Genomic DNA, 20,984 nt, shown 5'->3' on the forward strand with positions numbered 1-20,984 from the left:
AGTGAGCCAGGACAGTTCTGGAAATTTCTCTTTGCCTTCAGGTCCCCAAGGTGTCATTGTTGACCTTCAGCATCCTCCTTCACCTATCCCAGCCACAGCACAGTAGTCCTGGGATCCCTTTGCTGTGTCCCTCAGGAGCCCTTCTCCTGCCCACTCCCTCCTTGGCCACTTAGGGAAGACGACCTCTCTTGGAAATTGCCACCATGACCATCAAGGTCCAGAGGTGCTGTCCTCGTAAAGGGCACATTGTGGGGGTACCTGTGAGTTATTGTGTGTTGAGCGTGTGCACACACAAATGTGGTATGTGTGCATGCTGTGGGCATGTATGCTCGACACGCTGTGGAGTGCAAGCTGTCTGTGGAGGGAAGTGTCTGTCTGGGGAAATGTGGAAGTGCAGGCACGTTGCGATGTGTGATGCACAGGTTGTCTGTGGGTCTGAAGATGCTGAGGTATGAAGAGGAAGCAGAGTGTCCTGACTTTTAGGGGTGCTCCTACATTTGCAGAATGCCACAAAGTGATAGAATGCCTGAGGCTAGTGTGTTTGGATTTCTGTGAGCTCCTGGGTACATCAGCTACCCTTTGCTCGCAGGGCTTCCCGATGGCTCCAGTCTTTGGCCTTCTATGTACTAGAATGGGAGCTGAGCCCTTGATCATAGAGCCTATCCGAGGCCAAGGGCCAGCAGCAGCCTCAGCAACCCCCTAGCTGGTCCAGTGTTCTTTGTTGTCCCCCGTCCAGGTAGCCACGGACAGGCTGGAAATCTCACAAGTTTCCTGACGGGGTTCAAGATTTGCTTCAGTGTGTTCTAGAAAACACACTACCCCCAAAGAGCCGCTGCTTACTGCATGCTTGGGGTGTGGTAGGGCACAGTGCTGTGGGCACAGTGCTGCGGGCTGAAGGCTTTATGGAGATATGACTTACACCACACAGCAAATCGCCCTGGACCATATGACAAGTAAATTCTAAGACTAGAGTGTGCGTCCCATTGTAAGACCCTGAACCTGGAGCATGTCTCTCCATGTTCTGATCTACAGATTGTCTTAGGGAAGGGAAGGGAGCCCATTTCCTCTAAGGCCCACTTACGAAACAAAAAAAAAAGCTTGTTGGGTAATAGCTATCATCTTGAAAGAGTTCACCTTTATACCCTCGATTTAAGATCCAGCACTCCCCGGCAGAGAAAATAGAAGAGGAAAACGGAAGGGTCCTTTCCTGGAGGAGGCCTCTGCAGCAGATGAGCAGACAGACTGAGCTTGCATGGCAGGAGAGAGTCATGCCTGGCCGGCATGTGCGTCTCCCTTGGCCCATTCCTATGGCTTCCATGAAACCCCAACTTGCATGCCCAGGACACCAGGGAAATGGCCAGCGAGGAGGTCACTGTTGCTTCTAGACACACATCATTGCTCTTGCCTGCACTGAGAGGCTCAGCTCGTTCCCTTCTCTACCAGATTTAAGTTGCAGGGAAAATGCATTATTTTTTCATTAAAAATTTATTTTGGAATGGATAGCCTTCAGAGATGTAATTAGCCACGTTATTTCCCTCCATTAGCTGTCCCTAGTGTTCTCAGGAATGTCTTGTCCTTTTTCCTCTCCATTTCACTCTTTCCATCCTTGTTACAATTTGGGTTGCAGCATCCACCACCCCACCCCCAACCCCATCATTACCACGTGCAACTTCCAGAGGAATGTGCTAACTTCCCTCCCCATGGGGCTGTGGGAGCAAAGTCCTCTGAGACGGCAGGGGATTCAAAGAATTTGTCACCCCAACTTGCTCTTATCTGGAATGGTTCCTGTGGGTCATTTTTAGTGTCCGTAGGCAGTAGGCTGGCAGGTGGGCTCCCCAAGAACTGGCTGGTGACCCAAAATACAACAAATCACTCCTAGGCACCCCAAGTCGTACAGTAGATTCACAGTGCGGATGGGTTGTTCTGGTTCTGGGGAGACTCCAACAATCTCAGTGCTCAGAAGAGCTGCCACCCGCTCCACCCTCGCCCCTGTTCCTATCACACAGGTGACACATGACATGCAGCCGTCTCTAGCACTGTCAGAAATACCCCGCTCTGTGGGAGTGAGGGCAGAAAGCCTGACACCCAAAATCTAAACTTATCCTGGCTCTCCACAAAGAGGGGCGAAAAGTACAAGTAAAACATCTTCGGTGTGCATGACTTACATGGAGAATTCGATTGTCCCAGACCCCGAGGGTCCGTCCTGGGACGTACACTTTGAAGGGGCAGGTACTATTCACAGAGAACCAGCTGAGTGGCATTTCGGAATTGTGTCACGTGGCATTGGCGTGAGGGGAATGCCAGCCACCTCGGTTCCTTACGTTGACCTTACTGCTTTTTCGGTCTTAGGTTCCTGGATATGAGCAGAAGAACAGAAACTGACAGGTTTGTGGGATTTCTGAACATGGGCACAGATGTCACTATAAGCCTCATGGAGTCAGGTGGCATCTTGACTGAGTCTTGATCACGGTGATTTTCATGAACAAGCCATGGGCATAGGGAACAGCCGCGGTGAAGCCGGAGGTGCAGTGAGAACCGGTGGCTGGTGCCACAGTGCTTGCCAGCCACACGGGGCTCTTGACAGACACCGCTTCATTTATCCTTCAGGCCCAACAGGCATTACCATCCCCCACCTCCCCCCAGGCGCCCGGAGGATACCGAGATTCATACAGGGTAAGAGGAGAGAGTGTCAAACAAATGACTTCTGTTCCGCCTCCCGGGAGGAGTCTCATTGTGTGGAAGATGGCAAATGGCACAACAATGCCTGCTGCCAGGAGCAGCAGGCTCGGCGTGTCAACCCACTCCACGGCTGGCAGGTGTCGCCAAGAAACACACAAGTCACCCAGCACCAGATGGAATCACGCTTTAGTCACACGGAGAAGAGACGGAGCAAGAGCTATTTCAATAGCGGGTGTCTGTCCCCCTGAGACCAGGGGTCTCAGTCGGCCACCAACCCAGGATGATGACCTTCACAAAGCAGCCTTCGTGCTGCAGATAAAGGCCTCCTTCCCTCTCCACCTGGAAGAGATCTAGCAGGGCGGGCGGGCTAGGAGCCACATGACGCACAAGCTTAAGCAGAACAAAGGAGCACACTTCGAGCCTGGAACAGGGGAAGGATGGTTGCAGGAAAGTGATGAGCTCCACTCAGCCTCAATGTACCTTATCTCTTGGAAAGAAAGGGTTGTAGGCCCAGGCCACTTTCCCGAAGCTAAGCAGGAGTCAAAGGCTGCTTGTACCCGGTCAGTATGCCCCACTGCTGGGACCAAGGTCAAGTCGTTGGTGAAGCTGCCTCTGGATTTGGACAAAGGTCTCCCTGGCACCACAACCCAAGAGCTTTCTTACCTGAGCTCAGTCACTCCTCCCTAAACCCAGGTGACACGATCTGTGTATGCTGACACATACCTACATTCCCTGTGCTGGGGGTGGGGGGCAGAGACAGGCAGACGCCTGGGCTTGCTGGCCAGTAAGCCCAGGCTGCTTACAGAATTCCAGGTCAATGACATACTATTTCAAAGCAAAACAAAAAACAACAGCAAAAAATAAGAGGTGAAAAGTCTGAAATGTCTGAAGGTGAGAGTACCCTGACCCCTGGAAGGCCCCCCCTCTCCTCACCAACACAGCCCATCAGCTAACAGATTCCTAAGGGAAAAGATGGCTTAGGTGAGCGTCTGTAATCCTGACCTCAAGAATGGCATTTCAGAAAATGTGGCTCTCGTGCCCTGAAGCATCTCCATGCACAGAGGTTTAAAGCAGAAAGCTGGATTCCAGAGAGAGAGAGGGGAGAGAGAGGAGAAAGAGAGTGAGGAGAGAGAAAGGAGAGAGTGAGGAGAGAGCAAGGAGAGAGAGAGAAAGAGAGAAAGGAGAGAGAGTGAGGAGAGAGAAAGGAGAGAGAGAGAGAGAAGAGAGATGCATAAAAGAAAAATAAATACCTGGCATCCAATTTTTTTTTCAATTATATACAAAAACGGACGCAAGGCCTGTTTAGCCCCGGGAGATGTGACGTGCTGGTAAGACTGCAAAGGATACTGGAGAGATGGCTCAGCAGTCCAGTGGGATTCGGATCCCAGCACCCACGTAACAAGCTGGGCTTCTGGGGCACACCTGTAACCCCAGCTCTGAAGTGGAGGAGAAAGAGCTGGGGTTTGCTGGATTTTAGGCTAAGGGAGAAAGTGGGAGCCCCAGGTTTAAGGAGAGAGCCTCCCTTAAGGGAATAGATGGGTGGTGATAGAGGACCTCCCATGCCTTATTCTGTCTCTGTGCATACATACACTATTGTGTGCACATGTGTACACACACACACACACACACACACACACACACACACACACACACACACACACGTGTGTGCTCGTGTGCGCATGCGTGCATGAACATACACTCACATACATGAATAAATACATTGTTTTGAAAGTATCTGAAAAGAAGGTGTGGGTCAGATTCAGGCCCTTTATGCCCTGTGCAGATCCTTGGACTCTGTTTGAATACTAAACCCCTGCATCGTTTCTCTGAGGTTTCAGTAACATGAGTAGACTGGGCTGGCTAATTTGAAGAGTTACGACCCAGCATTTGCACCCAGGGAGCCGAAGGTTAAAGGAAGTTCAGCAGATGATCTATGTCCACCACACTCATTTTAGAAACCAAGTTGCATTTAGCATTCAGATCGTTCCAACTCTTCTCTGCCCAGTCCCCCTCTTCTCAGGGAAGCTTGCAGTTAATTCTACGCAATGTGCATTGCTAATGTGGAGGAACAGAGGCATCCGTCATCCTTGTGCTCCCTCGGAACGCCCACGCTGTGTCTCCTGCTCCCCGCATTTGACTTGGAAACCTCACAGACCTCCAAAGGAAGCTGCTCTGATGTGCAAGGAGTTGATTCCTATTCCACTCAGTCCCTGCTGGTGCTGGCCACCTCTCCAGCTCTGTGAAGACTTGGGGCAGCAGGCTAAGGTGAAGAGGCCCTCGGTATCTTCCTATATGTGGTTAGGAAGCAGAGGGATGAAAGGATGGGTGCTGGGCTTGCAGAGTCTTTCTGTGGTGCCTCCAGCCAGTAGAACAGTAGCAAGCAAGAAGACAATGAATTGTGTCCACCCAAGACTTCCATCTGGACAATTCAGTTAATAAGGCTACAAAGGCAGGACTTGATTGTGTTTTGTTTTCATGGCTGGGGAATCCAGGAGATCGGTAGCATCCACATTTGAGGTCAGACTCCAACTTCCACCCTGGATCTCCTGACTGCAATCATGTAATCTGTGTTTGTGTAATGGCTGAAAGTGCTTTCCTGTCAGAATGGACCTAAACAGAAAGGCAAGCAATGTCAGAGGTAGAGAGCATGACTGTGGAGCCAAGAGGCACCACTGGTTCAGATCCGATTGAAGCAGCATTTACCAGGCACCAGGGGGCATCAGAGGAGTGAACACAAAATAATGATGTGACCCTGTCTAAAGGAAATCGGGGTGAGAGGGGAAAGGGATGTGTGCAAGGCACAGAAATCAGTGGGAAATCCAAGAGGGTGTCGGCCATTCTGCTTGTTTGTTTCCTTTGAGACAGGGTTTCTCTGTGTAGCCCTGGCTGTCCTAGAACTCACTCTGTGGACCAGGCTAGCCTGGAACCCGCCTCTGCCTCCCAGGCGCTGGGGTTAAAGGTGCTCGCCACCACACTTGGCGGTATCAGTTATTCTTATTCCATTAAATCATTTATTCAGTTGGTAGTCACACCAACTGTCTTAGACCATGCTCTGGGTATACAAGTAAATAAAACAGAGGGTTGGAGCTGTGACTCGGTGGATGAAGTGCTGGCTGTGCAGCACGGTGCCCTGAGTTTGGGTCTCCAGCACAGCTGTGTGCATCTGTAACCCCAGGGCTGAGGACAGACACAGGTGGATCCCTGGAGCTCACTGACCAGCCAGTCTAGCCAGATTGAGTGAGAAACCTGCTTCAAAAAATAAGGTGCAGAGACTGAAGAGAACACCCCAGGCCAACCTCTGGTGTCCAGAAGTGCACCACACACACACACACACACACACACACACACACACACACCCCATACCTACACAATACACACACAACACACACATACACACATACCACACACACATCATACATGCACACCACATCCATGCATATACCACACACAGACCACACACTACACACATATACACACCATACCCACATACCATACACACACAACACACAATACACACACAGCACACACATACATACCACACACACATACCACCCACATACCACACATATGTACACCATATACATTTACCCCACACACACCACCCAATACCCCACACAGTACATAACATACACACACACACACACACACACACACACACACACACACACACACCAGGAACCACTATTCAAATGCTAAACCTTAGCCCCCTAAATAAACTTAAAAAAATCCACTCCTGACCTCCAGAACAGCCACACTGATTTGATGTTTTGTAAAGTCCTCCCTATACCTGAGGCTCTGACTGTAGTTACCACTTGCCTCTGGTACCCGTCTGGTAAAACAACAGATGAAGAGCCAGCGACATGGAGAAGGGACTTGTGGCCCACCTCTTTCAGGAAGGCTTCCCTGGCTGGTCCAACCCACCGGATCCTGGTACTCTCTTAACCCAACCTCCAGAGCAAAGCCTGTGTGCGCTGTAATTTTGGGGGGTGACCAGTAGGTTTGTTCCTTTGACTTCTGTGAGTCTTCCAAGGCCATTGTGATGAGGGTTCCGGGCCCTTGTGACACACCTGGCTGGATCTGTTCAAGTGGGGAAGCCAAGAGAGGCTCTGTTCCTTTAGGGAATGCAAGGAAGATCCCCTTCCCTGGCTCCCTCAGCATCACTAGGGCTCCCCAGGAGATCTGGACACAGGCAACTCCAAAGACAGCTGAAGGGAACCATGACCACCCTTTCTCCGGAAAACAGCCTCTCTGCAAGGCAGTCAGCCACCTTCATCCTGGTACGCTCTTTGATTTCTTTTCAGGGAGGGTCTCACTGTGCTGCTCAGCCTGGCCTTGACTCGGGATCCTTTGGCCTCAGCCTTCTGAGTGCTGGATTACAAGTATATGCCACCAGACCTGACTGACACATGTTCTTCATCAGTCCCAGGTGCCTCCCCCCACAACCTCTGGTTTACACTGGGGCTCTTGGTCCCTGCTGAGTGGGAAGGCTGGGCATGGAAGGTGGAGCAAGGCTAGCTGGTCTCACCATCAACCCAACCACAGAACGGATACCTACATCCCTTTTTACCTTATTGGCAGATCTTAGAACCCAGCATGGCTTCCTCCCCAAAGGTGATATTCTAAATTTTCTGCGTTTCTTAGAGTTGCGCAGACATTGATGAGTTTTCTTCGGTGCTTTTTGCCAACAATTTTGGTATATTGCCACCAGGTGGCAGTAGTGCTTCTGTTACTGGGTCCCAAGCACAGTTAATAAACAATTCCTTAATCCCCTTGAGCCATGAAAAATTTCCATGCACTATTTTTCAAAATCATAACTAATTATTATGACCTTAACCAATCTCAAGATCCATTTATCATGTGATTAACAGAATGATACATTCAAAATTCAAAATGAGCACCTGAAATTTAAATGTTATGATTTTATTGCCTGTGATCACCAAGCCTTGAATATTCTGTTTCTTCTGTTCTTCAAACTTTGAGAAGGCTAATAATAATAATAATGAATAAGCTTCCATACAGCAGCTGGTGTGTGCAAATGAAGTCGTAAATGTTTTGTTTATAGTCGTTCCTTCTCCTCCCAGCCCTCTGAGATGGGATGTGATGGGGGCTATTATCTTTTGATGAGTGAGAAAATGGATCCTAGAGACTTAGCATCCTGACAATCAGGTATCCAGTCAGTGGCAGAGCTTCTCTCCAGACCCAGACTGTGGGCTGACAAGTCCTTCTCCTCAACTCACGAACTCCCAAGTGTGGAGCTGATTGCCAGCATCAGGGAGGACTTGCTTCCCAAGGGCAGACCGGTGTTCAAGTTCCCGGCACCTTCTTGTGCCCCATGTCTCATGGCCCTGTAGATGAAGCATGTGTGAGTTATCAAGAAAAGGATTTTCAGGCTAGGGGGATGGCTCAGTACTAAACATGAAGACTGGAGTTCATATCCCAGAAGTCAGGTGAAATGTTGGGTGGGTGTGATGTAATTCCAGCCTCAGAAGGCAGAGACAGGGGATCTCCAGACCAAGCTGACTAGATCTAGCCATATCAGTGAGCTCTAGGTTTGAGTGAGAGACCCTGACTCACTGAACAAGGTGGAAGGACAATCAAAGATGGCTCCTGGCATCAACCTCAGGCTTCCATGGGTACTCATACACATGTGCTCACATATGTGCCAATACACACACACACACACACACACACACACACACCACCACCACCACCACCAACAACAACAACAACAACAACAACAACAATAACAAAAAGGGAGCTCTCAAGCCTGCCTGATATGCAGGTAGTGAAGCTACCCCACCTGCAGTCAGTGAGGCAGCTGCTACTTTTGGTGTCAAGGGTTTTTCTACTGCCTGAAGCCTGGCTCCTCTCTCAGTCTGTGAACCACAGCATCAGTTGCCCAGGAAACTGCATCTCTGTAGGCTGTTCCCCAAACTTTCTGAACCAGAAGACCCTCAATGACTTGTATACAATTTTAATTTAGAGTCCTGTGTTTACGCATTCAGGTATTAAGAGAAAGATGGGGACACCTCTGGCCAGCTGTTGGGTTCTGTCCATCAGCACAAATCTCTCTCTCCGATGTGCCACTTCAAGGTCCCCTTCTCTTCAGCAGGAAAGGATGCTCACCCCACAGCCTCACTCTTAGTTGTCATTTTATAAACACTTGGCAGGCATTGTACTCACCACTCACGCACGAGTATATGGCACAGAAGTATGCACACCACACACACACACACACACACACACACACACACACACACACACATCTCCTCATTCGAATGGTCCTGTGACAGGCTGTTTTACATTTTCAGGGAAGATAAAGTAGAGCACAAGAATTGTTTAATTTGTGCTTATCTTATATCTTTCCATTATCAAGGCAGCACAATCACAGAAAAACATAAAATACATGAAAAAGGAAATAATATTTCTATTTCCCCAGCTTACTCAAAGATAACCACTGTAGCTTTTTGTTTTATTTTGGGACAGGGCCCTGTGCATCCCAGGTTAGCCTCAAATTCACTGTATAGCTGAGAATAACCTTGAACTTGTGGGCCTCCTGCCTCCACAGGTGTGTGTCATCATGCCCAGTCTGTGGTGCTGGGGATCAAACCGGAGTCCTGTGTGCCAGGCAAGCACTCTGCCAACTGAGCCACATCCTTATCGCCAATCACTATTGTTTCATTTTCTTTCAGTTTTATGAGTATGGATGTTTTGCCTGTATGTGTGTCTGTGTACCACACATGCGCCTTGTGCCCAAGGAGGCCAGAAAAGGGAATCAGGCACCCTGGAATAGGAGTTATAGCCAGTTGTGAACTGCCATCTGGATGCTAGGGATTGAACTGAGTGCCCTGGAAGAGCAACCAGTGTTTTTAGCTGATGAGTCATCTCCTCAGTCCTACTGTTTGTTTTGTTTTGTTGGTTGTTTTTTTGGTTTTGGTTTTTTGAAACAGGGTTTCTCTGTGTAGCCCTGGCTGTCCTGGAACTCACTCTGTAGACCAGGCTCAGCTCAAACTCACAGAGATCCGCCTGGCTCTGCCTCCCAAGTGCTGGGATTCAAGTCGAATGCCACCAGCACCTGGCTCCCACTGTTGTTTTTAATGGAGAATGTCTTCTTGGGATTTTCTTCAGTATTTTTCCTATTGTTTACTTGTTGTTGAGGCGGGGTCTCACTGTATAGCTTCACATAGCTTGGAACTCACTCTGTAGACCAGGCTGGCCTCACACTGGAGGTTTGTCTGTCTCTGCCTCCCAGGTGCTGGATGGATTTACAAGCATGTGCCAATCCACCCAGCCTTCAGTCTTTTTTATAAGAATGCCTGTACACTCCGAGTTTACGAGGTACAGCTTTTGTAATATATAACAGACACAGTATCCAAACAGTAGTGTGGAGAACACTGATGGGACTGCACTGGAGGGCCCAGCGTGTAGATGGATAGTGTCACTGTGGGACTACAGACTCCCGGAGAGACAGCGTGTAGCTGGGTAGTTCTACTGTAGGACTACAGACTCCCGGAGAGACAGCGTGTAGCTGGGTAGTTCTACTGTAGGACTACAGACTCACGGAGAGACAGTGTGTAGATGGGTAGTGTCACTGTAGAACTACAGACTCATGGAGAGACAGCGTGTAGATGGGCAGTGTCACTGTGGGACTACAGACTCACGGAGAGACAGCGTGTAGCTGGGTAGTTCTACTGTAGGACTACAGACTCCCGGAGAGACAGCGTGTAGATGGATAGTGTCGCTGTGGGACTACAGACTCACAGAGAGACAGTGTGTAAATGGGTAGTGTAGGACTACAGACTCATGGAGAGACAGCGTGTAGCTGGGTAGTGTCACTGTAGGACTACAGACTCCCGGAGAGACAGCGTGTAGATGGGTAGTTCTACTGTAGGACTACAGACTCACAGAGAGACAGCGTGTAGCTGGGTAGTTCTACTGTAAGACTACAGACTCATGGAGAGACAGCGTGTAGATGGGCAGTGTCACTGTGGGACTACAGACTCACGGAGAGGTAGCACCAGTACATAGGGAGAATGTCAAGTAACAAACTATGTGTTCTGCTTTTTCCTGTAACATTTGTATCTTTCCAGATCGTTATTCGGGCCTTGTAAACATCTATTTATATGCCTGCCAGTATTGCGCGGTGTGTATAAAACAGTTTACTTAACTATTCCCTTATTGCAGCGCGTTCAGAGCGCCTACATTTTTAATTTGGGCAAGTTTTTGTGCAGTGAACATTATTGTCCACCCTGGATTTTTGTTTTCTACTTATTTTCAGCAATTTCCTCAGGATAAAGTATCCTAGCTGTGAGCCAGCAGCTGTGAGTTTCGATCCCTCACAGAGTCCAGAGCCTAGCATTTGAAAATCACCACGAATTAGAAGGAAAGCCCAAAGCCTCTAGCAGAGGACTAATCTGTTGATCCTTGCCAGGAGAAGAGAAAACCCCCAATTGACAAGACGGAATGGGACAGCTTCTTCGATGAGAATGGTCACTTGGCCAAGTCTAGGGACTTCATTTGTGTTAACATCCTGGAAAGGGTATGATTCCCAGGCTATCCTCAGCCTTGCCCTGGCACTAGGGGGCGGCACAGATGGCAGGGACCAGGCATGCCATTGGGTATCTTGAGAGTTCATGACCTCCCGTGCCCAGGGCCTACACCCCTTCGTGAGGACGGAAGCCTGGAAATTCCTCACAGGCTACTACTCATGGCAGAGTTCCCGGGATGAGCGGCTCATGGTGGACAGCAACAGAAGGTAGAACGTTCCAGAACCTCTTTCTGTGGAGAGTTGTCAGGGATGTGGGGGGAGTGGGGGCCGGCGGCACCCTCTCAACCTAGAAATTCGGGTTTCTTCTTCATATGGACTCCTTATTCTGAGAAGACTCTGATGCTTCCCACACAGGACCCACATGCAGTGGGTCTAGCCAGGTTTAAGTTTAAGCTGGCATCTCCTCTCCAGTTCACCGACCAAGTAAGCAGTTGCAGGCACAGGCTTGTCCCCAAACTCCCTTATCGCCTTGCTCCCAACCTCATCCTTACCTGCCTAGCCTTCCTGTGAAGGGCCCTAGGAATTTTCTTTCCTGGGCTTAATCCCCTTTCCTGCCAACTGTTACCCCCAAACCCTATGGCCAAAGTGTCTCCTGAGGCTAGGTTCCACCTCTCTGTCCTGCCCACATCTCCTCCGAGTGCCCACTGTGGGCTGCTCGGGTTAAACAGTCCCAGAGGTGTGACATTTCAGGCATCTGCTGACATTTCAAATAGCCTATTTTCTCTTAATCCTAGCTCTCCTATCCCAACACCCTCCATCTGACCGTTCCTGGGGGACAACCTTAGAGTTAGGGTTTCTATTGCTGTGAGGAAACGTCGTGCCCCACAGCAGCTTGGGGGTGGAGGAGAGGATTTGTTTCGTAGCTTACAGCTCCACATTGCAGTCCATCACTGAGGGAAGCTGGGGCAGGAACCTCGAGGCAGGAGCTGATACAGAGGCCATGGAGGAATGCTGCTTACTGGCTTGCTCCTCATGGCTTGCTCAATCTAATTTCTTTGTGGCACCCAGGACCAGCCCAGAGGTGGCACCTCCCACAGTGAGCTGGGCCCTCCCACATCAATCATTAATCTAGAAAATTCATAGCAGGCTTACCCACAGGCTAATCTTGTGGGAGCATTTTCTTAACTGAGGTTCCTTCTTCTGAAATGACTCTAGCTTATGCCAAGGTGATGTAAAACTGACCAGCACAGGGACTCCCTCCCCATCAGCTCGGCCACCCCACTCCAGCAGAGCTGCATGTTCTTTCCTACTGTCTCTGCTCTTGGTTCACTCTTTCTCCCTCCACCCACACTGGTCTCCCTATTAGCTGTCTCCCAAAACCCCAACTTTGGGCCAGTGGGATTGCTCAGGGGATAAAGGGGCTTGCCACCAAGCCTGACAATCTGTGTCCAAACCCATGGTGGGTGGAGAGAAGGGACTCACTCTCACAATTTGTCCTCTGACCTCCACAAGTGTGTGGCACACACACACACACACACACACACACACACACACACACACACAGTGAATAAACAAACAAACAAATAAATAAAACTCCATCCTTGCTTCAAGGCCAGGACCACACAGGGTACTTCCTCCTGATTGGAGGATTTTTGTAGGTAAGTATACACAGGTTTTGAACTTGGAACAGTCTTAAGTTTGGGAGTGAGTTCAATTCAAATTCTAGTATTAACATCACACTCCGAGTGAACTTGCCCACGAACTCCCCTGCTGAAGGCTCAGTCTCCTCCTCTGTCCAATGCGGTCACAATACAGTTCACAGAGTGGTTACAGAGATCTAATTATAGAAGCAGGCACGTCACCATGCCCAGGGGAGGAGCAGCTAGGGCTCATGTCAGTAGGGATGCTCCCCCAAACTGGAGACTGTGGACTTTCGCCTCTGTGACCCTGGGACTTGGGCCTGCCTCATCTCTCTCAGGTGGAGCACACACCAGGGCAGAGTTCGAGTCCTCCCCAAATCACCTTTCTTTAGCTCAGTGCAGGCCTCACCTGTCCACATGAGTGCTCAGGGTGGACTGGGTCTGAATGACCCCACAGTGGATTGCTTCCTTCTTAGAGGGGTTTGTCTTGGGCTGCCTGGCCAAGTCTTAGGGCCTGAGCAGCTGAGCTCAGCCCCAAAGCAGCTCCCAGCCAAGATGTGGAAAAGACAACCCACACAGGGACCAGCAGAGAATAGTCTGGAACGGTAGGGATGTGAATGTCGGACTAGGTGCCAAGCCAGGGAACAGGCCTCGTGTGTGTTACACATCATTGTTAAGGCAAAAAGCCATAAATGAGCAAAGTGCCATGAACAGGGTGGTTGACAATATCAGATTTTTTTCCTTTGGCATTCCGGAGGCACAGGACAAGGCTGCAGCATGCTGGCCTCCTGGGAAATTCTCTGAGAGACAGAAGTCCTTCTCCACACCTCCCACCAACGCTTCCCTGGCTTGAGGCTACATCCATTCACGTTCTGTCTCAGTGGACACAAGGCCTCTCACCTCTCTGTGTGTCTCTTATATAGACAGTTGTCATCTGATTTAGGGTCCCCTGGAAAACCCAGAACGGTCGCATCTTGCGACCCTTAATCACACTGGAAGAGACCCCGTCTACAAAGAAGCCCACATTACAGGATCTAGGGGTTACTTCTAGGACACGACGAGGACGACTTTTAGAGCCCGCCAGTCAGTTACCGCACCAGCTAATCAAATTGCAGTGGTCCGCAGAAGACTGTCCCCACTCTGCAGGTGGGGAAACTGAGGCTTAGAGAGGGAGGGTGACATCCCTTTGCAGACACTCGGTTGTTAAGCGGTGGCTCCGGGGTTTGGGTGCTACAGTTGGAGCACAGAGCCCACCCCACATTAGGTTGTCTCCACACTGGGTGCCAGCTGCATGCCGGAGAGCACTTCAGGCTGCTCAGGGACCAGGTGGGGACCAGGTAGGCGAGGCTACCCGGTCCCCCACCCCCCCAGCTCAGCAGCTGCTGCCGCTCTGATTGTCCCTTCTTGGGAGGGGAAGGCCACCTTACCCAGCCCCGATGTGTTCTCTCAGGAGGAACTACAAAGCCTTGTGCCAGATGTACGAGAAAATCCAGCCCCTGCTGGAAAACTTGCATGGGAACTTCACAGAGACTAGGAACAACATCGGTGAGCAGAGGGCGAGGGGGGGGGAGGGCAGGGCGGAGGAGAGGGTAGATGCCATTAGGGTCTTTTCTTGGTCATTTCTAGGCACAGGTTGACCCCTGGGGCCTGACAACGGTCTTGACTTTGGCCCGGAAATTTTCCTAGCCGGACCTGGGTCAATCCACCCACCCCTGGCCACAGGTGCTGCTAGAGGCTTCCCTGCCACATGCCACCCCTGTTGCTTTGTCTTCCTCCCCCCAAGCCATGACTTTGACGTAGACTGGATCTGAACTGGATCGGGAGGGGGCATTCCTTGACAAAAGGTGTGGTCTAGTCAGAGATTTGGAGGCAAAGAGGAGCCCAGAGCAGCAGGGTATGGTGATGAGTTGAGCTTGGTGGGGCTGTAGCCCCCCTCCCAGCTAGGATTTTTTTTAGGATCTGTCCTCTAAGGATGTGTGATGAATTCACCCATGCTTTCTGCGCTGGAGATGGTCTAATGTCACCTCCCGTCCCTTGCTCTAATCTAGCATATGACATCCAGAGACTCTATGACAAAGATCCCCTGGGCAATGTGCTTGTGGACAAGAAGAAACTGGAGAAGACCCTGCTGCTGAGTTATGTCTGCAACACGAAGGCTGGTGAGCTGAGGGTAGGGCCCCAGCCCGGGCTTGCCAGCTCCTTCCTAGAACCTGGGCCAGCATCCACTGGCTTTTCCTCCCCGGCGCCTTCCCCCACAGAGTACCAGCGAGGCTTCCATGAGATGGTGATGCTCTTCCAGCTGATGGTGGGGCACGAACATGAGACCTTCTGGCTCTTCCAGTTCTTCCTGCAGAAAACAGTGAGGACCAAGCCAAGCTCAAATCTCCTACTCCCCAGCGCCCAGCAAACCAAGGCACCACCAGCCTCAGTCACTTCCCCCGGCCCCCAAACATCTGTAGGTCAGGGGGTGGGTAGTGGAAGCATTAGAATTCAGAAGGACTATTCAGAGTCCCACTCTCACCAGCCCCGTGGTGGGACCCTCTGCTGGCCTCTCACTCCTTACACACAAATCTCCCTGCAGATCTCTTGTGGCTTCCCAGGCCTCCAGAGTAAAACCCAGCAGCCTTTGTCAGGCCTCCAGGGCTGCCTCTTTGTTCCCACCTCCCCCTGTTTCCTCCACATGACCCATAGTCCAGACACCCTGGAGGACTCAGCAGTATCCAGGGTGTGCCCTACTCTGCACCCAGGATGAGGGGTTTACCATCTGGGAAGGTTTTCTTTGTCACCTTCTAGAAGGTTCCCACAACCTCTACCTCTCTCTGCACCTCTGCAAAAATATGCTTGCTAAACTTTCTTTCTTGGCTCTGACCTAATAACTAGGGTCATGGTCACATGTGGGACATCTTCGCAGCTCCACCCCCACCCCCATATGTTAAGATGCACATGAATACATGGCTGCCCGAGATGTACACACACATAGGCAAACAGGCACAGCTGCACACAGGGACCAGATACAACAACAACAACAACAACACACACACACACACACACACACACACACACACACACAGAATTGGGACTGTGAGGTGGGCTTGATTCTGTGACGCCCTCAAGTTGAACTGAGGAGGACTGTTCTCTGGTCCCATCTTGTACAGGAACACAGCTGTGTCATCAACATCGGGGTGGGCAAGAACCTGGACATGCTTAACAGTGTGATCACTTTGCTGGACCCTGAATTTGCTGAACACCTCAGTGAGTGGTCCACAGTCACTACTACTTCCCACACCAGCAGGGAGACTACGGGAGGGCCAAGGCCCATGGCCGACATACTCAGGCCTATGTGAAGGAGCCTGGGTCTCTGATGTTGAACATCTGCTCCAAACAGACTCCATGGCCTGTTGGGAAAGTAGCAGCCGGAATGCTCATGTCTCCCATGTCCCGCATGATCGGTTGTGTGGCCTTGCCTGTGTGGCGGCTTACACGCCTGCTTCTCTCCTCACAGAAGGGAAGGGCTCAGGAGCTGTACAGTCTCTCTTCCCCTGGTTCTGCCTCTGCTTCCAGCGTGCCTTCAAATCCTTCGACGATGTCTGGAGGCTCTGGGAGGTGAGGCGCGTGCAGCTGGGGACACTTGATGTGGACTGTACCCCTCCTGTGGACTGTTCTCCCCTCAGGAGGAGAAGCTACAAGTTCTCCTGCATCCCTTTCTTCCTGGCTTCCGATGGCGCTCAGTGGTCTGGGGTTTAATTAGGTCAGCATCCCCACTCCTGCCTTGCTGTAGAGGGCTAGAGCATCTGTGCATCAATTCTGATGCCAGACCCCACTGACCATCTACAGGGCAGTTAGCACAGGGCACCTGCTGATGTGCCTGGGCTGGCCTGCAGCTCAGCACCCTGCTCTCTGCTCTCTTTTGCTGCCTTTCCTTGGTCTTCCCTTTCCCCTAGAATGCTAGCTTCTCTTAGAACCTGATTTCCCCCAAAGCAGGCCCTGAGGACACCTGTAGTCTTCCAACCACAGTTCCTAGGACATGATCCTCCTTAGGAAGGAGCCTACCACCTCTCGCTGTCCTGCCTCGCCTCACGGCTGTTTCTAAATGGAAGATCCAGCCCGGCTGCAGCCTGGCATGTACCGTCCCACCATCCAGCTTCCACCTCCCCCACGTTATCATCTTGGCCAGCCATTCTACTCCCAAATCTCAAATGGCCACCTCCCCCCCCCCGACACCGACGTTTGGGGGAGCCCTGGATTGCCGAGCTCCCACTCAAATTCTAGTTTCTCTCTACCCCGTTCTGAGTGTGTAGTTTCTGACAGCTTGCTACCCTCAGGGCATCCCGGTCTCAGACCACAGGGCTGAGGCCTGCTGGCTGCCCACAGGTCTTGCTGACAGGGAAGCCCTGCAGGAATTTCCAGGTGCTGGTGGCCTACAGCATGCTACAGATGGTGCGTGAGCAGGCCCTGGTGGAGAGCATGAGCGGTGATGCCATCCTCCTGGTGAGTGCCTTGGGCCGGATCCCTCTCCAGCCTCCAGAGCCAAGTGCCTGTACCCATTTCGTAGAAGAGTGCAGAGACCCATGGTGTGCTAGCTTATGGCTGCTTTTGCCTCCGGAGAGGAACAAATGAGGAGTGCTGAAGTGTGGGACTCCATGCTGATGGCTCTTAATAGACCAGCTCTAAAGGCCCTGCGACCGTGACAGAGGCTGTGTTGGTCTGTCATCCCAGTAAGCGTGTGAGGACACCAAAGGTCTAACCATTAGATTCTACTGCCTTGAAGTGAACCCTTGGCCATGCGGCAGAAGGGCCTAAGGTTTTCAGAGGTGCCTAAAGGCCAGCCGAAGTACCAGAAAAAAAAATCTTGGGTGGTATGCCAGTTATAAACCAGGTCTTCCTTAGGAGCTTGAGGCATGTAGCAGAGTGCCCGGGCTTCCTAGATGCCCCATGTGAAGGCTGTGTTTGTCATACCTCCAAATGATCTGTAGGCACTGTGGTGGGTTGTGGCGACATCGAGGTGCCCCCAGTAACTGCTGGGAGTAGTAGCTTTCTTACCTTTGTGTTGCCTCTGCCCAAAAGCACAGGAGAGGTGTTTGCTTACACACACACACACACATGCATGCACACGCGTGTGCGCACGCACACACAGGCACACACACTCACACACACACAAGCACACACGCAATACACGCATATGCACACACACGCACATGCACACACACACACACACACACACACACACACACACACACACATCCCAAGCACATGTGTCTCCCTCCAGGCCTGCAACAGCCTCATTGACCTTGATGCTGATGAGCTGATCTCTGCTGCTTGCATGGTTTATGCCGAGCTCATGCAAAAGGAGGTAAGTTGCCCAGTGATTTGGCCTCCTCCTCTCCTGTCATCTTCTTCCTCTTCCTTCTCCTCCTCTGTTCCTCTTCCTGTATTCCTCCTCCAAGAAGTCTTCCCTGGTTTCTCGTGCCTGCCCTCTACCAGCCACACTTGGCTTCAGAGACAGTCTGTGCTGCGCTCCCTCCCACCAGCTTACAGAAGCTGTTCTGCTTTGTTTCCTCATTGCTGATATCCTCACGGGCAGTCTGATCCCTGGGCTCACAGCCTTCATCTCTCATTCACTGTGTCCTTCCCAAAGGGTCCAAGTACAAACCTGGACCCCCAGGGGCTCAGGAGAATGTCACTGGCTGGACAGACTGAAGGGTGAGAGCCAAATCAGATAGTGTCTGTCTATATCACACCTTCATGACTCTCCTCACCCCCAGGTTCCTCAGCCATTAAAGGATTTCTTTCTCTGAGAACGCCAACACTCACAATGGACACATGCCCTCAATGGACTGGATGAAGGCAATTCTTCAACCATGCGGTCAGGGTCAAGTTCAATGAGTATTGGGATGAGGGCATAGACAATACAACACATGGAAACAGTCTTTGAAGTTTTGGTTTGTGGTGGTCACGAGTCTTTTTTGACCTTGGAGTGCATGATAGTTGAGGCCATATAGTAAGTGAACAGACCACTGTGAGACTATGGAGAAGGCATACTGGGACAGGACGGCGTGGGACCCTTCCTGACTGATGGGTCTTCAGAGGTCCACACCTAAAAGCAAATGGGTAGGGTAGGACCAGCTTTGAAGCCTCCCAGACACTTGCCACAGACAAGAGTGAACACACAGAAATGACTACATCTGGACTCAAGTTCTAAGGGGAGATGAGCTCTGGCCTTTGCATCTGTCCCCACCACCCCCTTACTCTCAACATAGTCCTCACATTCTCTCCTGCACCCTAGACTTCCCACCAACTCTGGAAGAACCAACCGAAATCTCTGGCCATCAGGCTGTCCCCTCCTGGTCTCAAAGTCTTCCTCATGACTCTACCTTTATTCCTCCACCTCCACGTGTCTCCTTGATTGAAGTTGGGCTTCCCAGCCTTCCTCATCCTCCCCTGAGACTTCATTCTGCCCTTGCCCAGGGAACTATTCTCTCCTGGGGCAATTGGCTCAGGTCTCCCAGGCCATGCCATAGCCCTCAAGCTCCATGCCCAGCCTCCCAAGGCTCTGGTGAGTCATCTTGCCAGTAGGCATGAAGAAGGAGATGGACCTATAGAGGGGTTGGGGTTGGCTGGGTGCACATCGGCACACACATACACACACACACACACACACACACACACACACACACACACACGTGTGCATGCGCACACTTCCAGGTGCTGCAGTTTTCAGGAGGTCCGGTGGGTCCGTTGGTTTTGCTACAGACCCTGGCCCCCAAGGGTAAGGCACAACCATCTTTCCCACTCTCCAGCCAACAACCCCTCTTTCCTGTTTTCAAAATGTCAGTCTCATTGACCACCTCTCAGAAGGTATTATGCCTCTCTGTATTTTCTGGTCTTCTCTTCTCAAGCGACAGTCTCCCACCCATAGCTGACTCCGAGTCTCTTTGCTGTTGTTTTTGATGGAGGTGGAGGTGCTGAATGATGGAGCCCTGTCCCGTCAACAGGGTTTTCTTTGCATAGTTAAGAAGAAAGTGTTTGCTAAGCAGCAAAGCATATGGGTGAATGCATGTACTGTGTGTGCTCTCCTCGGCTCTGTGTTCTCAAGACAAGACAACGCAGATGAGCGTTCTTGCATGGAAAACGGTTCTCCAAGAAGGAAACCATATTTTTTATTTTCCCAAATAACCACACAGAGTAAAACATTTTCCTGACTTAACCTTGGCATCGGAGCAGCAGATGGGTACTCTTTCATGGTCCCTTGGCTTGGTGGCATAAGTTAGCCCATGACTTTCATGGTAATACATACATATTGGTAATGCACACAATATTACCCAGCTCAAGAATGAAAGAAAATCTCAGCATTTCTGAGACATGACTCCCAACCTGTTCTTTTTTCATATTTACTTTTATTTTGAATTATATGTGTTTGTGTGTGAGGGTACACGTATGTGAGTCAAGTGCCCGAGGGGCGAAAAAAGCACATCAGATCTGCTGGAGCTGGAATTACCAGCAGTTGTGGGCCACCCAACAGGGTCTTAAACAGATCCTCTGGAAAAGCATAATGTGCTCTTAGCCACTGAGCCACCTCTCCAACCCCACTAATCTGTTTTGAAAGTCACTAGAGAGGTTGGTAAGATGGCTCAGTGGGTAGAGCACTTACCTTCCAGCCTGACGACTTGAGGTTGATCCCTGGGACTCACATGATAGAAGGACACAACTGAACCCCAATGGCTGTCCTTGCCACATATGTGCTGTGGTGTGGATACATTCACCACATATGCACGTGTGCATACACACGTACACGTATGCACACGCACATGCACAAATATTTTAAATATATAAACAAAATATTTTAAAAAACATCACTGGAGCCTCATGGTTACAGTCTTTCCGCCTTTGGCTGAAGCTGGGGTGGTGATTCCAAAGCCCATCTTGCTACGATCCCCCTTGAATTTCACATCTTTCCTGACAGTCCTTTCAAAGATCCTCTGGCCTAGTGGAGAACATGTTTGAAATCTCTGTGAGGTCTTAAAGATGAGGTGGTTTGAGCCTAGACACTGAACAATCCAGGTGCAGATAGGTCAAGCCTAAGACTGGGAGTGGGACATAGAGATCTTTGGAGACCCCACTCACCTGCCACACTCCCAGCAGGCCGTGACTGAGACTTTCCTCTTTTCTTGTTCTATATA

At 50.7% G+C, this 20,984-nt stretch overlaps 1 protein-coding gene and 1 long non-coding RNA gene across 2 annotated transcripts; one reads left to right on the plus strand and one right to left on the minus strand.

Annotated features, from left to right (window-relative positions):
• Positions 1 to 4,383: 4,383 nt before the first annotated feature.
• Positions 4,384 to 6,677, minus strand: LOC119088408. The gene is made up of 2 exons (XR_005092079.1): positions 6,564 to 6,677; positions 4,384 to 5,289 (listed from the first exon to the last, which is right to left on the minus strand). It is a non-coding gene; the product is annotated as an uncharacterized LOC119088408 (long non-coding RNA).
• Positions 6,678 to 6,759: 82 nt separating this feature from the next.
• Positions 6,760 to 18,740, plus strand: Tbc1d21 (TBC1 domain family member 21). Its single transcript, XM_028892530.2, has 11 exons — positions 6,760 to 6,956; positions 11,111 to 11,218; positions 11,331 to 11,434; positions 14,258 to 14,352; positions 14,856 to 14,966; positions 15,066 to 15,166; positions 15,963 to 16,059; positions 16,310 to 16,410; positions 17,179 to 17,295; positions 18,074 to 18,157; positions 18,570 to 18,740. Exons 1-11 carry the CDS (start codon positions 6,801 to 6,803, stop codon positions 18,600 to 18,602), a joined length of 1,107 nt encoding a protein of 368 aa, XP_028748363.2. The 5' UTR covers positions 6,760 to 6,800; the 3' UTR covers positions 18,603 to 18,740.
• Positions 18,741 to 20,984: the final 2,244 nt, after the last annotated feature.

This window comes from Peromyscus leucopus, chromosome 7, assembly GCF_004664715.2.
Source record: "Peromyscus leucopus breed LL Stock chromosome 7, UCI_PerLeu_2.1, whole genome shotgun sequence".
Lineage (NCBI taxonomy): Eukaryota > Metazoa > Chordata > Mammalia > Rodentia > Cricetidae > Peromyscus > Peromyscus leucopus.